At 41.0% G+C, this 19,076-nt stretch overlaps 1 protein-coding gene across 4 annotated transcripts in view; it reads left to right on the forward strand.

Annotated features, from left to right (window-relative positions):
• The window catches only part of EPB41L4A (erythrocyte membrane protein band 4.1 like 4A), a 255,314-nt gene that overhangs the window by 164,127 nt on the left and 72,111 nt on the right, over window positions 1-19,076 (forward strand). For all 4 annotated transcript variants that reach the window (XM_040446772.1, XM_040446767.1, XM_040446777.1 and 1 more), the window contains exons 11-12: window positions 12,854-12,945; window positions 14,317-14,394. In XM_040446772.1, the coding sequence (XP_040302706.1) occupies window positions 12,854-12,945; window positions 14,317-14,394 (170 nt within the window). The remainder of the gene's footprint in view (window positions 1-12,853; window positions 12,946-14,316; window positions 14,395-19,076) is intronic.

A 19,076-nucleotide genomic window follows, 5' to 3' on the forward strand; every position in this document is an offset into this window, starting at 1 on the left:
ATTATATTATATTATATTATATTATATTATATTATATTATATTATATATAATCTAAATGAGAGAGGGTAGTGGCTCAGACCAGGGTAGCAACATTCAAGGTGCTGAGAAGCTGTTGGATTCTGGATTTAGCTACATGGTTGTATAAATGTGAGGAGGTATAAGAGAGAGGAGTCCTGGTGACTTACAGGTGTTTGGCCTGAAAGGCAGAAGAATGGAGCTGCCATCCACTGAAGTAAGGAGGGCTTTGCATAGAGCAGGTTTGGGGAGGAAGGTTAAGACTTCCTTTTTTAATATATTGTATCTGAGATATCTGTTAGACATCTAAGTGGAGACGTTTAATAAGTGGGTTCTATAAGTCTGGAGTTTGGGACCAAAGTTTGGGGAGAATATTAAAATTTAAGAATCATTGACATATCCTTGTATTCAGAGCCAGGAGACTATACGAGGTCACTAGGAGAATGAGCATAGAGAAGAAGAGGAGGAACCAGAAAAGGAAGCTGAGAAGGAATAACGAAGGAGATAGGAAGAACACTAATTGTATTTAGTTTTGCCAGCTAAAAATCATGTATTACATGTCAGATGATGCTGATATGTCAAATAAGATGAGGACTAAGAATTGACTGCTGAATTTAGGATTGTAGGAGGTCATTGATAAGACAGTTTTCAGTGGATTGAAGAGTGAGCTTTAACTCAGCAGTTCCACTGTTAGGTCTGTGCACGCTAGAGAATCACAAGGGACGTGTATCTTTACTGTAGCACTTATATGAAAGAAAAACCCTAAGAGGAGTCCATTATTAGGGGAATGACCACCACTGATGCATGCTAATTAAGGAAAAACAAAAGAGGTAATAGGAGTAGAATTGGAGAGGGTGAGTATAGACAATTCTTTTGAGGAGTTTTGGCACAAAGAGGAACAAATAGGAAGATGGCTGTCAGGGGAAGCTGGTCAAGAGGGTTGGTTTTGTTTTTTAAGTTGGGAGAAATAATAGCACATTTACACTCTGATGAGGATGAACCAATATGCAATGAACACTTGACAATGTTGCAGGGAGAGAGAGAAATGCTGGAATGATACTCCTTAAGTAGACAATAGTGGATGACAGCTAGTGTATAAATAGAGGGCTTGGTTTTAGATGGCAGCCAGGACAGTTCATCTATGGTTAGCAGGCAGGAAGATAGAGCATGGGAATGTAGATTAGGGTAGCTGGTTAGTTCTCTTAGGATCGTTCTGCTTTGTATTTTGAGGGAACTAGGTATCGAGGTCATCAGCTAAGACTGAAGTTGGGGAGGAAGAGGTGGGGGTCTGAAGGAAGCAGAGGTATGAAATAGTGATTTTGAAGAGAAAATAGACAAGAGACATGTAGTTTGATGATAACCTATGATAGCATGGTGGTACAGAGGGTCCTGAATTTAAAATGAGCCTACCACACTTGTTAGGATGAGCACTGGGTGTTGTATAGAAACCAATTTGACAATAAATTACATTATTAAAAATATATAAATAGATAGATATTCAAAAATCAGGAAAAAAATAATAAAATGAGCCCACTCACGGTGTGCTTTTGTCCAACCACATTAGACAGTGCTGGTGCAGACACGAAGTGAGACTTGGCTTTCTCAAGAGAATAATACAAAGAGAAGGGCCAGGAATCCTGTGAGGCAGGGGAGAAAATACAGTGATTTATCATGGAATTGAAACTGAGAAAGGAAGAGAGCAAAGACCATGAAAGAGTGGTGGGTCTGTGGATGGAGGTCCTGGTGGAGGTTGTTCGGGGTGTAGAACTGGAAAGAGTAAGCTGGAGAGAGAGGGTGATGGTCAGAAAGTTGGGTGTGAGGCATTGAGATCACAGAGGAGCCTCAGTTATTGTAAATGCGAAGTTGTCGGGCATTGATTCTCACCTCTTGGCAACATCTAGAGACAGTTTTGGTTGTCACAGTGCTGGACAGGGCAGAGATGTGCCTGGCATCTAGAGGGGAGAGGTTGAATGTACTCCCATACATGTCAATAATGCTGAAGCTGAGAAACCCTGGTGTGGAGTTACATGCATGAGAGCGAGTGGTTGGGACAGGGAGGAAGACAGTATCATTGAGAAGTTCAGGGAACTGAGATGTCTGGGTGTTGGAGGGATTGTTTCTATTTACATATGGAAATTTCCAATAGTTAACACAAGAGGAGTATTGGAGAATGTGACTATGACTGCAGTAGCATCGAAGTGTGGGTGAGGCAGGAGATTCAAAGCTGGGAGTTGTAGGAGGAAGAGAAAGAAAATGGTCTCAAAGTGGCCTTGTGGAGCAAGGAGGAGTCTTCACTTTTAGGCTTGGTGATATGAGAACATGGCGGGTGGGGGGGCAAAAGGCAGAGCTACCTATCATTCAGGTGGACTGCTAAGACCATGTCCTCAGGGGAGAGCTGGGTTTTTCCTGGCACAGAAGGGTTGAGGCAGTGTAAGAGAGCAGACTGAGGGGCAAAGGCATTTTACTGATGTTAGGCCATGAATTCCAGAGGGCACGAAGGAAGGGTTTCAGGAGTTGAGTGATGGTGGGGGAAGGGGACTGACTAGGGGATGTGCTGAGCATCATTTGGGGGTGACTGAGATAAAGAGACCATAATAAGATGGGGTTCAGTGGATTCAAGGCAGATGAAGGTGGAGAAGCTGTGGATATTGGAAGGGAGTGAGAGCTGGTTTTCCATGTCTGCTCATCTACCCTAGCAGTGGAGCTAGAAGACCTAGGGGAAGTGAGACAGTCCCAGTGCACAGTTGAGTCTCACCTCGTGTGGAAGATGGCTTCTCTTACCTGTCTGGTGGCTGGGGGACTTGAGCACAGGTGGGAAAACTAAGTTATGCCTCAAGCCCTGGGCTTTACTCACTGTGAGGAAAGTGGCTGCAGCGTGGGGCATGGAGAGGTAAGAACAGAGCCAGGCACTCGAAGAGACTGCCCAATGATCAGGAGAGGTGATGGGACAGCCATCACCACAAGGATGGAGGGAAGAGGGTGGATTTGAGAGGCACTGAGGAGGTAAGACTGCTTCTTATGGGTAGCAGATGGAATACTTTTGTGAAAAATGGAGAGGAGTTTGGATCATTCCCAAATACCTTGGTTTTATCAACAGAGTGTGCAGCCCCCAACAGTAGGCCCAGAGGTTGGCATGTACATTTGTTGAATAAATGAAACGAGGCTGTGATTACTTTTACGTATAAAAATCATTAAGCTAACCTCAGCTAAACTTACCCAGCGTGACAGGATGTCGACCCAAAAGGTTCCTGGCAAGTCTGGCCACCAGTAATTAGACCCACTTGGCCGAACTCTTTGAGAAAAGTACACGGGAAGTGCTGGTGGCCAGGAGCAGTCACTTTGTCAGCAAGCCCAAGAGGTCTCACTTACATAAGCTAGGGATTCTTTCACATTTTAAGTAGAACTATAGATCTAAAAATGTTTTTTATATGAAAGTAATTTCAAATTTACAAAAAGTGGCAAAAATGAAAATATTGCAAAGAACACGGTCACCTTTTATTACTTACAATCACAGTTAACATTTTACTCCATTTCCTTTTTCATTTCTCTCTCTCTCTCTACACACACACACACACACACACACACACACACACACACACACAATTCTTTGCTGAATGATTTGAGGGCTTCATGTGTTACATGTCTCTAAATACTTCAGTGTGTATTTCCTAAGAACTGGGATGCTCTCTGATGGAACCACAGTTATCAACTTAACACGTTTATGTCATCTACTCTCTACATTCCAGTTTTATTGGTGGTTAGGCTAATAAGGTTCCTTAAAGCATTTTCCCTATCCAGTACAGATTCCAATTAATTAGTCTTCTTTAATCTGGAACATTTTTGAGCATTTTTGGGGTTTTTTTTTTTTGACGTTTACATTTTGGAATTCCACCTGTTTTTTAAACAATAGAAAGCTTCTCATTTCATATTTGTCTGTTGTTTTCTTGTGATTGGACTGTAGATCTTTGTTCTCTGCTGGAAAGCCATATAGGTGGCTGTGTCCTCGTTAGGGCACATGATAGGGCACATCTGGAGGCACACGATGGCCATCTGTCACTTGGTGGTTATACTAAATTTGATCACCTAGTCAGGATGTTGATTTGATTTCCCACTGTATAGTTGTTTTTATTCTTCCTCCTTTGCAACTAATAACTAATCTGTGGGGGTATTTAATTCAGTGCAAATACCCTGCTCCTCTTCAAGCTTTCCCTGTAGATTTAGTGTTCATTGAGGTTTCTTGCCTGATCTGATCTTTTACTGTGATGCTTGTAAAATGCTGATTTTCTACCTCTTCCACACTCTCCACAGTCATCCCTTGGCATTGCACTGTAAGCAAGAGCCACACCTTTTTGCCCTTTTACTTATCTATCTTATCAGCATGGGCTTATTAATTCCCTTTTTTCCCCCAGTGGTTTATGATATATTACGGTACCTAATTTTTTGGTGCTCAAGTTGTCTTAGATTTAGTCAGTGAGGGCTCCTTTAATCTGGCTCTTGTGCCCTTTTGACCTGACCCTATCATTTTTTGGCCATTTTCTTCCTTTTTGGTACAATATGGTGTTTCAGGTGCATTCTGTACCTACATCTGCCCTGTTAACAGCCATTTTTCCGAGGAACTTTGGTTCTGTTTAGACAGGAAGTGTTGTTAGGTGTGGTCATTGTCATTGGGGTGACTTTGCGTTTTGGCCTTTTCAGTGGATAAGCTAAGGAATACACACATATATACATACATACAAATATAAATACATGTATAGATATGTGTGCATATAAACGTGCTCATATGCACAGTAGAAATCATGTGTTGATATCATATCTCCAATTTCCATCCTTTCCCACAGGGTTCTTTCTGGCCTTTCCTCATTTCATGTTTGTATGTGCTGAGAACCTTGGCTCCCAACAACAGAAATACATTTACTTGTTGGCTCAGTTCTAAAATATATCTCAAGTAGTTGCAGAATTGCTTTGTCCAAACCACTAAGATTAACAGTTTGCAGTGCTTTCACTCACATACCATCCTGCCAAGACTGAGGGCATTTAGTCAGTGACTGTGTTCTGAATTTACTAGGGTTGGCCCTTCCTTCTGGCTTTCCCTAGTACTGAGGCTTTGGTCTTCATTTGAGATCTAGTTAGGTTTGCTTGTCTCCATTTGCTTTCAGTTTTAGTCCTCTTTGTATTCTTACTTATTTTATTTTATTTTTGAAGACGTAGAAGATTCACATGCTTCCACAGGTCAAAACTGTACAGAAAAAGGCACAGAGAAGTACCAGTAATACCATATTCTTTCGGTCCTATTTCCTCACCCTCCCTTATAGGTAACCAACTTTATTGTTTTATGGTTTATCCTTCCTGTGTTACTGTTTGTAAAGATAAGCACATTTAGAACATTTTCCTTCTTTGGGAGCCTGGGTGGCTCAATTGGTTGAGTGTCCAAACTCTTGAGCTTGGCTCAGGTCATGATCTCACAGTTTGTGAGTTTGAGCCCCATGTTGGGCTCTGCGCTTAAGACACAGAGCCTGCTTGAGATTGTCTCTCTCCCTCTCTTTGCCCTTCTCCAGTTTGTGTGTTTTCTCTCTCTCTCTCTCTCTGTCTCTCTCTCTGTCTCTCTCTCTCTCTCTGTCTCTCTCTCAAAATAAATAAACTTAAAAAAATTTTTTTACTTCTTCCTTATTTCACCAGTAATACCTCCTAGAATTCTCTCTATACCAGTCCATTGAGAGCTTTCTTGTTCTTTTGTGCAGCTATATATGACTCCATTGAGTGTGTACCATGGTTTACTCAACCGATCTCTTATGCTGTGACAATTTAGGTAGTTTTCAGTAGTTTGCAATTATAAATTTCCCTTCAATTAATAACTTTGTGCATATGTATTTTTATATTGGGGTAAATTCCCAGGATTGGGATTGCATGGTCAAATTGCAAGTGCATGTGTAGTTTTGTTAGATATTTCCACATCCCCTCCTCCATCTAGAGTTTTTGTGCCATTTTGCATTTCCATCTACAGGGTATAAGCACACCTGTAACTACAGATGGAACGTTCTCCCCCATGTGTTCCTAAGTGTGGCTCTGTTAGTAGTATTTGGATCTTGATGCCAACAGCTTGGTTTGGCATTTCTCAGATTCAGAGATGGACTGCTAGACCTGCGGTCAGAAAGCATGGTTTGGGCCCAGGCCTCCCACATGTCCAACTTTGGACAATTCACTGAGTAACATGTAACCTACATTTCCTTAGCTATAAAGTGAGAATGACAAAATCTGCCTTCCAGGGTTGTGGTGAGGTTGAAGGCACCTAGTCTGAAGTTGGACTTATAATAGGCTCCAGGTTTATGTCTCTGAATCGGAGTTGTCTTGGCATCATGTCATCTAGGGCTACTGGAGCTTTGCAAAGGAAGGGCTCGGGGAGCACCTTGTCCTTGACCAGTCTCAGCTCATGAGTTGCTCGTGCCAAGGCGGGAAGGGGAGCACAGGTCTTCCAGGGCCGTGCATTTTCCTTTGCTTCACTTGCTAGTATGTGTGTTGACTTTCTCTATAATTAAAACACATGGACCACTTATTTGGAAAAAATTGTAAAATTCTGCTCTAAAACGTTTTTAAATTGAGTATCAGTAGAACTTACTAGATATGCCTTCATTGTAACAAGCTTTAATAACACTTATTACTTAAAAATCTTTAACATTTGTAAACTGGGGATAAAGGTTATCGTTAAAAAAAATAACTCTGCAAGTATAAGAGGGAAATGTGAACATTTTACTGAATGCTATGGTTTTCTAAAGAGCAAGTGAGGAAAAGATAGAGTAAAACAACAGCAAAAGCCAAGCATCTGGATTCCTGGGTTTGCATCCGTGTGTTTTCTCAAGTAGGAAGCAGAATAAGCTCAACATAATCATCTTCAATGTTTACTGAAACATGATTTAAATATTCTCTAATGTTTTGGCCCATGTTTTCTCTTTCTGAATTTTGGGGAGGAAAAGGAAAAAGAGGAGAAGCAACACAATCTGACACGTCCTTTCCAACGCTGTAATTTATGTTTCTGTGAGCTAGAAAGAGTTACGTACAGTTACTCATCAAACAATTAATTTATTCATCCGTAAAAAGAGGTGCAAAGGTTTTTCACATTTATTCTGTGTTTTGGAATATTACCCACACAGCTGACAAAAGAATACTGGAATATTTTTGGTTTTGTTCTTTTATTGTAAAATATATATGCAGGAATTGAAGTTAATTTGATTCTCCAAGTGCCCTCCTTAAATGCACTTTGATTTTTAATTCAAACAATATTATGTTGTTTTTTTTTTTTTTAATTTTTTTTTCAACGTTTTATTTTTGAGACAGAGAGAGACAGAGCATGAACGGGGGAGGGGCAGAGAGAGAGGGAGACACAGAATCGGAAACAGGCTCCAGGCTCTGAGCCATCAGCCCAGAGCCTGACGCGGGGCTCGAACTCCCGGACTGCAAGATCGTGACCTGGCTGAAGTCGGACGCTTAACCGACTGCGCCACCCAGGCGCCCCTCCAAGTGCCCTCCTTAAATGCACTGTGATTTTTAATTCAAACAATATTATGTGCATTTCAAAAGGAATTTTTGAAAGGTAACTGGGGTGTGTGTGTTAGGGGTGTGTGTGTATGTGCCATGTAATATTTTCTAATCTAGAGCCCTGAAAAGACCCTTTCTTGAAAGAAAGTGCTTTGCTCATTTATATAAAACAGGGAAACAGCAAGTACCTGTGCCCAACTTCCTTTTCCAAATAAGAAGATTGTTAGTTTGTTTTGTTGCCGGGCTCACTGTGAATTCTTAACTGAACTCGGGATGCCTGGGAGAGAGAGCAGTGGCAAACACGGGGACAGGCACTGAAACAGACATTATGCCCTCTCTCTCACTTGTACAGACATCGTTCAGCTTTTAAAACTGTAGTCAATCAGTCTCACCACTTAGAATGATAGCAGTTTTCAAAACAGTTAAAATTTTGGGTTATCTCTTTGGTATCTGTTTTCATTTCCACCCCTTGCCTGCCTTTGCTTTATCGGTAATCAGGTTATTTCAGTCATTGGCTATCCACCTTCTGTTGATTTTGTTTTTCCCCCTGGTGCCTAAAGTCAGTTACAGCTTTTGTTGAGATTGCAGTTAAAAAAACCACAATACTTTAGACTTGTAATCTTGACACTTCCTTGAATCTTCTCCTCTGCTTCTGTGGATTGCTGATGATTGGAAAACTCTCTGCTGTAGGCCTTTCCAGTATTTATGTAATGATCACATGTCACTATTATGAAAGTACTAATCTTTTAAAAATATGTGCCTATACAGTGTACTTTAGATTACTTCTGTGACGCTGGAGGTGGGACAGACGTATAATAGGATTGAGAAGATATTTGCCCCCACAATTGTAGGGAAGCTGGGGAAGGCAGACTGTCCAGTTGTGGCTGCTTCCCAAGACAGCAACGGAGCAACCCCTAGAGCCTGGGCTGGGTGTGGCGATAAGGGTCAGGCTTGGGAGAGGCGAGAGTCAGCAGGGCCCGGGGCGAAGAAGTTGTGTAGCGCACAGTTGATGCGAGCCCCTCCAGGACCCTGCTAGCAATCTCAATACACTTCAGAGAAGCCAGACTGCAGTAGATTTATTTCTTGAAGCTTGCAAAGAGAAACACCCAGCAAAGGTGGGAAAAGAAACAGAGAGCTCTGAGGGAGTTAGGTTGGGAATTCATCAGTATGATACACGTCCTGAAGTCTTACAAATGATCGAACTGGGAGTTTGAGCCAAGTTTACCTGGGGCTCCAAGGTGCAGTGAGGCCCCCGCATGGTGTTTGAGATACAGGCTATTTAAATTTGCTCAGTTTTTAAAATAAAAATATGATAAAAGCCTGTGTTAAAAAGAGACTCGGCATGTAGCTTTGCTTCTGGCAGGAAGTGACAAAAGCTATGAAGGTGTTTGAGTGCTTTTGCTGAAAGCAAGCAGTTGATGCTTGGAGAAAGTATTTTAGCAGAGGGTTGGAATGGACTTCTGAAGTTAAGCATCTACTCACCTTTGAATGAATGGAAAGGTGCTAATTGTCCCAGTCTGTTTGGAAAAGGCTTAGTAGGAGAGAGAGACTTTGTGATGCCACAGCAGTGCCATTCATAACAGCGGTTAAGTGGCAAAAACGCACGGAATTTATTCAGAAATAAATTCCTGGTTTATTCCTGGTTCAGAAATTTATTCCTGGTTTCTTTTTTAGTTATGTTAACACTCCTTTTAGTATTTGGATTATTCTGCTGACAGTGGGATAAAAACCAGGCAGCTGGTGTTACAGCCCCGTACAAATGGAAAATGAGTTCATACTTGTCATTTGCACAGGACAGAAGTAATTAGGAGGCCTGTGGGAACCTCTTTTGTTCCTTTAATGTATTTGTACCCAAGGAAACTTGAGAAAACCCAATTCTGGTCGGATCTTAAATACGTTTTCTCCTTTCATTAAGTGATGGTAGTTAAAAAAAAAAAATTACATATCCCGTGACTGGATCTCTATTTGAAAAGAAAAAGAATATAGATGTTAACGTGAGGAATAGAATGAAAACCAATCTAAGAAAAGTTTGAGGGGACTTAATTTGTTTATATATTTTTTTCAAATGTTTTTATTTATTTTTGAGAGAGAGAGAGAGCACAAATGGGGGAAGGGCAGAAAGAGAGGGAGACACAGAATCTGAAGCAGGCTCTGAGCTTTCAGCACAGAGCCCAATGTGGGGCTCGAACCCACAAACCGGGAGATCATGACCTGAGCCCAAGTCAGACGCTTAACCAACTGAGCCACGCAGGCGCCCCGGGATTTACTGTATTTTTAAGATAGAATGCTTTTTTGTTTCTCCTCTGTTTCTGTAAATTTGGATTATATGTAATTAAATAACTTATTGAAAATTTGTCTTTTGGTTTGTAAATACCACCTGATTTGTGGATGCTCTTGCTAAAATGTTCAAGTATCAGTGTCACAAAATGGTCCTCACCAGCCACCATTTCTTGTCAGTGATAATGTCTAGTATGTCCTGGCACATGTAGAGCTTTTGTTGTTGGAAGGCACAGGATGGTGGAGTATAGATACTGAGGAAGGTGGTGGTGGGGAGAGGACCACATGTCCTGTACTCACTTTATCCTAATCATTTATCCTGATACAATGCAATCACAAGCAAAATTATTTTAAAATAAATGACCTGTGCATTATATTTTTGGATAATGCAGTGACCTTAAAAACACGTACGGTTATATAAGAAACTCTTTTTTTTAAGTTTATTTATTTATTTGGGGGTGGGGGAGGTAGGAGCTGGGGAGGGGCAGAGACTGAGGGAGAGAGAATCCCAAGCAGGCTCTGAGCTGTCAGCACAGAGCACAGCATGGGGCTCAATCTCACCACCGTGAGATCATGACCTGAGCTGAAATCAAGATTTGGATGCTTAACTGACTGAGCCACCCAGGCACCACACTATAAGAAACTCTTGATAGTGGTGGCCTCTGGGGAAGGGGATTGGGAACACGATGGGAGTGAGATTTTAGTTATCAGTGTGTGTCCATTTTGGTAACTTTTGGCATTTATACTATGTGTGTATATTATGTATGAAGAAAAGAAAAGAAAAAGGAAAAACCCTTCCCTTCTAAGCATTCCCATGTCCTGACAGGATGCTTGGTTTCCCACCCTGCCTGCAAGGATCTTCTGTGATTTCCTGGGCACCCCCTTCCCCCATTTTTTTTGCTTTTGAGGAATGCCCTTTCTGAATCCATTGACTTTGCTCCCTTATCTCTACTTGTGTAATCCCTGCCCCTTTCATGAAAGTCACCGAAGATGTCTTACCATGAAATGCAGTCCCCTCCTTTCAAACCTTGTTTGACCTTTCCCGGTCACTTGAGTCTTGTGCTCTCCTTCTAGCCTCTCTGCCACTGTTGCCTCCTGTTCCGTTTTGACACCCCCCTCCCTCCCCGCACTCCTTCTTCACAGCATCCTGGTTGTGATTTTATCTTCACCCACTTCGTTCTTTCTCCTGGAACAATTTCTTTTATGCTCTTGGGTGAAATCATTTGTGTCAGCAGGTGTGGCCTGTCTCTTCAGCTCTGTGTCTGCATGTCTCCTGGCCCACTAGGTATGTTTAGTTCCCCATTCCATAGGCACCTCAAAATCAAAATAGCCTGAACTTACTATCTCTTCCCTCGCCATCCAAATGCCCAATTTTTTCTACTTGCTGTATTTCATTAGTTAGCATTCCCCAAGCCAGAAACCTGGGAATTGTCTTAAGTTCCTTCCTCCACTTCACAAGGTTTTGGAATTATAGGCGGCCTTGCTGTAACATGCATATATTGGCTCTGTTTTCATCACACCCTTTCATCTTACAAATAAACTTCTAAACTGGGCAGCTTCCTTCCAGATGGACTTGGAATAAATTTCATGCATATAAATGTTCTTTCCTTATTAAAAGGTGGGAAGGATCCTTTTCCATTACTCATCTGCATTGACAATTTTGTGCTTATAAATCCATAGAAACCTCATTCCAGGGGCATTTCTGCATTTGAGGCTTAAGTTTGCTAATTTAGTTTTAATTTTTTTAAACGTTTATTTATTTTTGAGAGGGAGAGAGAGAGAGAGAGAGAGACAGAGCATGAGTGGGGGGAGGGGCAGAGAAAGAGGGAGACACAGAATCTGAAGCAGGCTCCAGGCTCTGAGCTGTCAGCACAGAGCCCAATGCAGGGCCCGAACCCACAGACTGTGAAATCATGACCTGAGCTGAAGTGGGATGCTCAACCGACTGAGCCACCCAGGCGCCCTATGCTAATTTAGTTTTAGATAAAACAAACAAACAAACAAACAAACAAAACAATTATAAAGCTTCACAGAATTTGTGGTTCATTGTTTTAGCACTTAGATTCTATCTTATGTGGTTGCCTATTCAGTCACTTAAAAAAATAAATAATATCTTCTGCACAATTAGAATGATCTCTAATATTGCCGTTATTTCTCGTGTGCTAAATATCGGTAGGTAGCTACTGGATAGTTGAAATTTAATGTATATCTATTATGTACTTTACATAGGTCATATCATTTAGTTTAATTCACCCAATAACTGAATGCAGAATGTGGAAGCTCAGAGACATTATTCAGTTTGCTTAGATGACACAGCTGTGGGGGTCGCTCCTTGCATTGGCCCCTCCTGAGATGCTTTAGTCATCATTTTATTTTTTTAAAGAAATTTTTTTTTCAACGTTTATTTATTTTTGGGACAGAGAGAGACAGAGCATGAACGGGGGAGGGGCAGAGAGAGAGGGAGACACAGAATCGGAAACAGGCTCCAGGCTCTTAGCCATCAGCCCAGAGCCCGACGCGGGGCTCGAACTCCCGGACCGCGAGATCGTGACCTGGCTGAAGTCGGACGCTTAACCGACTGCGCCACCCAGGCGCCCCTAGTCATCATTTTAAATGTAGCATGTACATCCCTGAAAGTAATAGAGTTAATAACTGGGTTTATGGGCATCTCCTCTTTATTGGGAGTTGATTTCCACACAGTGTGGTCCGGTTTGGGTGCCCGTTTATGATGGAAAAGTTTGCAGTACTTCCTTGCCATGGCCCTGCTTATCCATGGTCTTGGGGTGATGAAGAAGTAAGTGATAAAGGTGACGGCACTGTGATTTATGTGGAACTTAATTTCATAATTTTAATTATTGAAGGTGGTTTGAAGGCAACCCTCCAAAAATAGTTACCAAGAGATAATTATTTTTTGTTTTATGTGTTAATAATTTCTCTGCCTACCCAAACTTTTGATAAAAGGTGACTGTCATCTGAAGATTAGTATGGTCAGTAATTCATATTCTCACTTTCTCTTTTTGTTTCTCTCAGTGCAATGAAACCTCATTCTTTTTTGAAGCTCGAAGTAAAACGGCTTGCAAGCATCTTTGGAAGTGTAGTGTAGAACATCATACATTTTTCAGGTATGTTAATGTGAAAGTTTTGTGCATTGTTCTAATAAGTGAAAATTGCATTTGTTTTGATAACAAGTGTTCTTTTCTGTCTATAAGTAGAAATTTAGAAGTGTTTCTCTTCTATTAATTTTTTTCAGCCACCTAATTTTCTGGATCATATTAATACACACACACACACAGATACCTTCTTTGGTCCTACTATAAGAAAGGGTCAAGGACATTTACATATATATAAAATTCAGCTTTGGTATTGATGGAAATTAAATGTTCTATGGACATACTAAATTTGAAATGCCTGTTAGTCACCTAAGTAGAGGCGTGGAGCAGGCAGTTGGGTGTCCAGGGCTTATTGGAAAGACCAAAGCTGGCCATGTAAATTCACTAGGTATTTAAGGCAAAGGGGACTGGATGAGGTCATCAGTGGAAAAAATGAAGAAAGAGAACAGAAAGCCAAGGACTGAGCTGTAGGACCCTCCCAGCATGTAAAGTGCAGTAGAGCTAATGAAGGAGTATAAGACGGCCTAGCCAGTAGAGTGCATGGGAAAATGGAAAATAGAGAGGAAAATGCTATGCTGAATAAGAAGCCAGCAACTGCATTGCATGCTCCCAGGACATCAAGTAAGAGGAGGGTAGAGAGTTGACCACTGGATTATAGTGACACTTTGTTTCACATCCTTCTAGTGTAAAGATAAAACCAAATCCTATCAGGTAATATATTAAGCTTTATGTTTTGCTTTTTAAATTTAAAGTTAGATTAATTCTTCCCCTTATTCCTATTTGATGGAAGGAGCATGGAGCACTTCTCCCCAATAGCATGATGTTGGAGAAGCATTCTTATAAAATGACCTATGTCCTTTATAGAGTTTATATTAGTTGAGGGATGTGGCCCAGCAAGCCTGAGACATTGCCTCTAGTCCCATGGGGCCTGGGCCAGGGAGCTCCACATGGAAGGTGTCTGTTGAAGGTACCCTGGAATGGGAAGTCCTGGAATATAAAGAGAAGTAAAACACTACATCAGATCTGTCGTGAAAGCCATGGCATGGATATTTCAACATAGTGACACTATTCTTAATTTAAGTAGAGAAAGTAAGTTGATTCACAGCTGAAGCTTCCAAAGGGCAATGATCTATATAATAGCTTGCCGAAACTATGAACACTCTGATATTATACATACATAAAATCCTAGAGCATGATTGTATTTCAAATATTAGCTTAAAATAACTGGTAATTATTTCCTGCCAATATGTACAATAACTCAAATATTTCGACTAGCTGTGAAACAATGTTGCACTCTATTTTCTACATAGCTTTTGCTCAAGGGTTGTGTAAGTACCTGTATTTATGAAATCCTTATCTAATTTTCTTTTAAATACTTATTAGAATGCCAGAAAATGAATCAAATTCATTGTCAAGAAAACTCAGCAAGTTTGGATCCATGAGTTATAAGCACCGGTATAGGTAAATGGCATTTTTTCTTTGGGGAAGGGTATATACATGTGAATAAATAAATATTTAATTCAGCTGTCCACATACACACACACTAAAGTTTATGATTTAAAAATTTTTTTAAATTTTTCTGCCAGTGAATTTCAAAAACGTAACAGTTTATTAAAACTTTCTTGACAAAAACAGCCTATCTAGTATGTGTATTAGCTATGTTAAGTTTAGGACTTTTAGAATGTAGTACAGCTTATGATCTTCAGAAATTCATTTTGATACAATTACCACTTTATTGCTAATGATGTGATTATGAGACAAAGTAGATATCCTGAATTGTAGCTGAGTGGTGTTCTTAGAACCATTCAGTCAATCACCTGTTGTAACACAATGTGTACTTTATACTGTGGATCAAAGCGTGTTTCCTACAGCATAAAGCTTAAGTGTATAATGCTACAATTATGTCTAAACTTTACTGAGCAGTTACTAAGTACCATGTATTGTGCTAAATGTTTTCCATTTATTGCTTCATTGAATAATTCCTGTCTTTTTAATATTATCCCCCTTAATATGTGGGGAAAGTAAGGTTCAGAGACACAAGTCACTTTTCAAGGTAACCCAGCCAAGAAGCAGGAAAGTGGTCCCTTCCCTGGCAGTCTAACTCCAAAGCCCTTGCTTTGACTATTAGGCAAACCCTGAGCATGTTACAGGAAAAGCCTGATTGGGTCTTTTTCTAATACCAGCATTAAAAATGGGAACCTTCTGTGTTGTGAAAAAGAACTGTTTTGTTTCAATTCGTCTGTTAAGTGGAGAGCCTGTGATATGCGAGGCAAGATATTGGATTGGGTGCCCAGAGATATAGAGAATTGGATCTAACTACTTCTGCCTTTAGAGAGCTCCAGTGAAGCAGGTCCCAGGCCCTGTAAAACACAAGTAGGGTGCCCAAATGCCACTCTGGAAGTGGGATACTGTTCTCTCAGTTCCACTGGAGACGGCACTAAATGAAATTCTTACCTAGGAGACTTAAAGCCAAGTCATTGTTGGCAGGACAGTGGTATGCCAGATTTTAATTCCTCTTTTTCGACCCACTTTTTTTTGGTTCTGAATTTGAAACCAGAGATAATCAATAAAAGAGTGATTAATAGTGAATGTTCAGTGCGTTACCATTATGTATTACTCACTTGGGTTATTTGTTCATTTGATGCCCAAGACTTAACTGTTATTGTATTAGAGAGATATTCTTGGTATTTGAATGAAAATATTCATTGAAGGGCACGTGGGTGGCTCAGTCGGTTAAGCTTCCGACTTTGGCTCAGGTCATGATCTCACAACTCATGGGTTTGAGTCCTGTGTTGGGCTCTGTGCTGACAACTCGGAGCCTGGAGCCTGCTTCAGATTCTGTGTTTCCCTCCCTGTGCCCCTCCCCTCCCCCTCAAAAGAAACATTTAAAAAAAATTTTTAGGGGCGCCTGGGTGGCTCAGTAGGTTAAGCGTCTGACTTCGGCTCAGGTCATGATCTTGCGGTTCGTGAGTTCAAGCCCCGCGTCAGGCTCTGTGCTGACAGCTCAGAGCCTGGAGCCTGTTTCAGATTCTGTATCTCCCTCTCTCTCTCTGACCCTCCCCCGTTCATGCCCTCTCTCTGTCTCAAAAATAAATAAATGTAAAAAAAAAAAAATTAAAAAAAATTTTTTTTAATTAAAAAAAGAAAATATTCATTGATATCTAAAAATTTAACCTTCAGGTTACCAAGGTTCTTCCTTAGATAGTGATGTAGTTAAGGAAAGAGTATTTACTTTTGTATTGAGAAGAAGAGCTGATAGTATTTGGGCTGTTTTTCTAGTTGGGGCATAAAACATTGTGAGGTTTGTAGAGAGAATGTGTAAATCTATCTTCTTGTCACTGAAGTAAAGCTAGTGAAAAAGCATCTGTCAGTGTTCATGCTATTAAAATTGTAATTATGCTGTTTAACATATGCTGTAGTTGGTTTCCACAAATTTACCCATACCTGATTTCTTAAATTTATTGAAATGCAAATGTTGTGGCTACTGGGAATTATTATTAGAAAGTTATTGGGTTTTGCATATTAAATATCATTTCTTCCAAGAAAGTAATTAAAGGTAACCTTTGCAGAATTGGAAGCTCCACTAAATCTGTTCTAATTTTGTGGATGGTATTAACTCCCCAGTAAGTCGTAATGAAACCCAAATCTCCGTGTCTGTACGTAGGAAGCATTAACATTACCCCATCCCTGGAAGAAAGACGTTTCATCCCACTGCCCAGAGCTAGGCTCAGGCCCAGGTGGGTCTCTGACTGCTGGTGGTCACCAGCACGTGGACCGTTGATTGTCAAAAGTGGAAAAACAACCAGCCTTTAACACACGTCATATGCCTGCTCCTTTCTTGAGACTCCTTTCTGGAGGCCCCATGGGATACAAGCAGAGCCCTGGAAACACAGGCAGCCCCTCCTTCAGCCTTCAGGCTTTTGGGGCATGGGGGATAAGGGACCGCAGAACAGGTGGCTGTGGTTTGTGAGTGTGGGTGTCTGCCTGCTTTGTGTGTCTGCATTTCTGCTGGTGTGTGTGGGACGGAAGAAGAGTTCTTGTCTTTGCTCTCTTTCCTGCATCGTGGGGCTTACAGAACACCAAGAAGATTCCAACATCTCTTAGAAAAATGAATTACTAAGAAGGAAAAAAATTGACATTTTTAGTGATACATGACTGCCAGTTGTCTCAAAAGTTCAAAATTTGTGGGAAAACGGAGCTGAAATCAGTCTAGTTCTTTTGTTGTTGTTTTATTATCACATAGCAATAATTTAAAATAGATACTGATGAAGTATTTTGTGATACACTGGTATCTCTTTCTCTGAGCCCCTCAAAAACTTCTCGCAAAGGACAAGAGTGTGTGCGCCAGCGTGTGTGGAGGCAGGGAAGTGGTGATTATGGGGAAGAAGCTCTTTCTGGTCACTACGGAGAGCCACTAGACATGCATCAGAACTCTTATACTTTACATTGTAAATCTCTCTCTTCATCAAGTACTTTCTGCTGCAAGGAAATAGTAAGAATACTGTACAAGAATATTTCCGCTAGGAAATACTCTGAATAAGTATGTGTGTATGTGTGTGTGTGTATATATAAAATTATGATATAATTTTATTATAGTCATGAGTTGGACTCTCAATCTACTGAGCCACCCAGGCGCCTCAACTAGAAATATCTTTTAATTTTTTTCGTGTGTGTGTGGGGCACCTGGGTGGCTCAGTCCATTAAGCATCCGACTTTGGCTCAGAGTCATGATCTCGCGGTTCATGGGTTCAAGCCCCACATCAGGTCCTGTGCTGACAGCTCAGAGCCTGGAGCCTGCTTCGGATTCTGTGTCTCCCTCTTTCTCTCTCTCTCTCTGCCCCTCCCCTGCTTGTGCTCTGTCTCTCTCTCTCAAAAATAAATAAACATAAAAAAATACATATTTTAATGAGGAAAATGAGGCTCCAAGAGATTTTAAAAAGAATCTGCTGAAGACCACACAGTTATAGCAGAGCTGTGTTTTAAACTGGGCTGGTGGAGCACCTGGGTGGCTCAGTTGGTTAAGCATCCGACTTTGGCTTGGGTCAACATCTCACAGCTCATTGGTTTGAGCCCCACATCAGCCTCTGTGCTCACAGCTCAGAGCCTGGAGACTGCTTCAAATTCTGTGTCTCCCTCTTTATCTGCCCCTTCCCTGCTCATTTGCTCATGTGCTCGCTCTCTCTCAAAAATAAATAAACATTAAAAAAAAATTTTTTTTTAATTTAAACAAACTGGGCTTGTAACATCATACCAAATGGTTCAGTGTTCTTCCCTGTCTCCCAGGCCACCAGGCCATGTCACAACAACCAGCTGGAGGTCAGAAAGCTCATTCTAAGTCTTGGGTAGGCTGTGGCAGATCAGTTTATGTTTCTGGATCTTAGTTTTATTAATCTTGTAATATGATTTTCTCATTATCCTTTATTCCTGAGAGAGAAGCCATGAGGGAAAATTGAATGGTAAAGTAAAATCTCATTATAAAATGCCACAGTGGGTCCATATGCTGGGTTGTATTTTCAGGGCAAATATTTTTTCCTCTGCAATGAAGTATACAGTATCCAAGTCTTTCTGATAACAGAGCCTGTTGTAAGTAGCTCTTATCTTTATGCTTCAAATCATTTATAACAATGGAATTATGCTCTTTATATGGAATTTTGTTTTTTAGCCTTTTAGGAGTGAGATGTTGCTGTTTGTGCTATCTTATGTACTACCTTTAAAAAAAGGTTAAATTTCAAGTCAAAGAAAACCTGTCACAGGTTTTCTCCGATTCTCTATGCTGGTTCCCATCAACTCTTGAACATGAGGCACACACAGATGGAGCCTGCCATGGTAGCTCATATCAAGTGGTGTCCCTAGCTAGCCTGACGGGAGCCACTTTGATGAGTGTTTCTTTTTTTTTTTTTTAATTTTTTTTTTCAACGTTTATTTATTTTCGGGACAGAGAGAGACAGAGCATGAACGGGGGAGGGGCAGAGAGAGAGGGAGACACAGAATCGGAAACAGGCTCCAGGCTCTGAGCCATCAGCCCAGAGCCCGACGCGGGGCTCGAACTCACGGACCGTGAGATCATGACCTGGCTGAAGTCGGACGCTTAACCGACTGCGCCACCCAGGCGCCCCTTGATGAGTGTTTCAAGCATCTTTTTA

This window comes from Herpailurus yagouaroundi, unplaced genomic scaffold (assembly GCF_014898765.1).
Source record: "Herpailurus yagouaroundi ecotype Mexico unplaced genomic scaffold, PumYag 29, whole genome shotgun sequence".
NCBI classification, from domain to species: domain Eukaryota; kingdom Metazoa; phylum Chordata; class Mammalia; order Carnivora; family Felidae; genus Herpailurus; species Herpailurus yagouaroundi.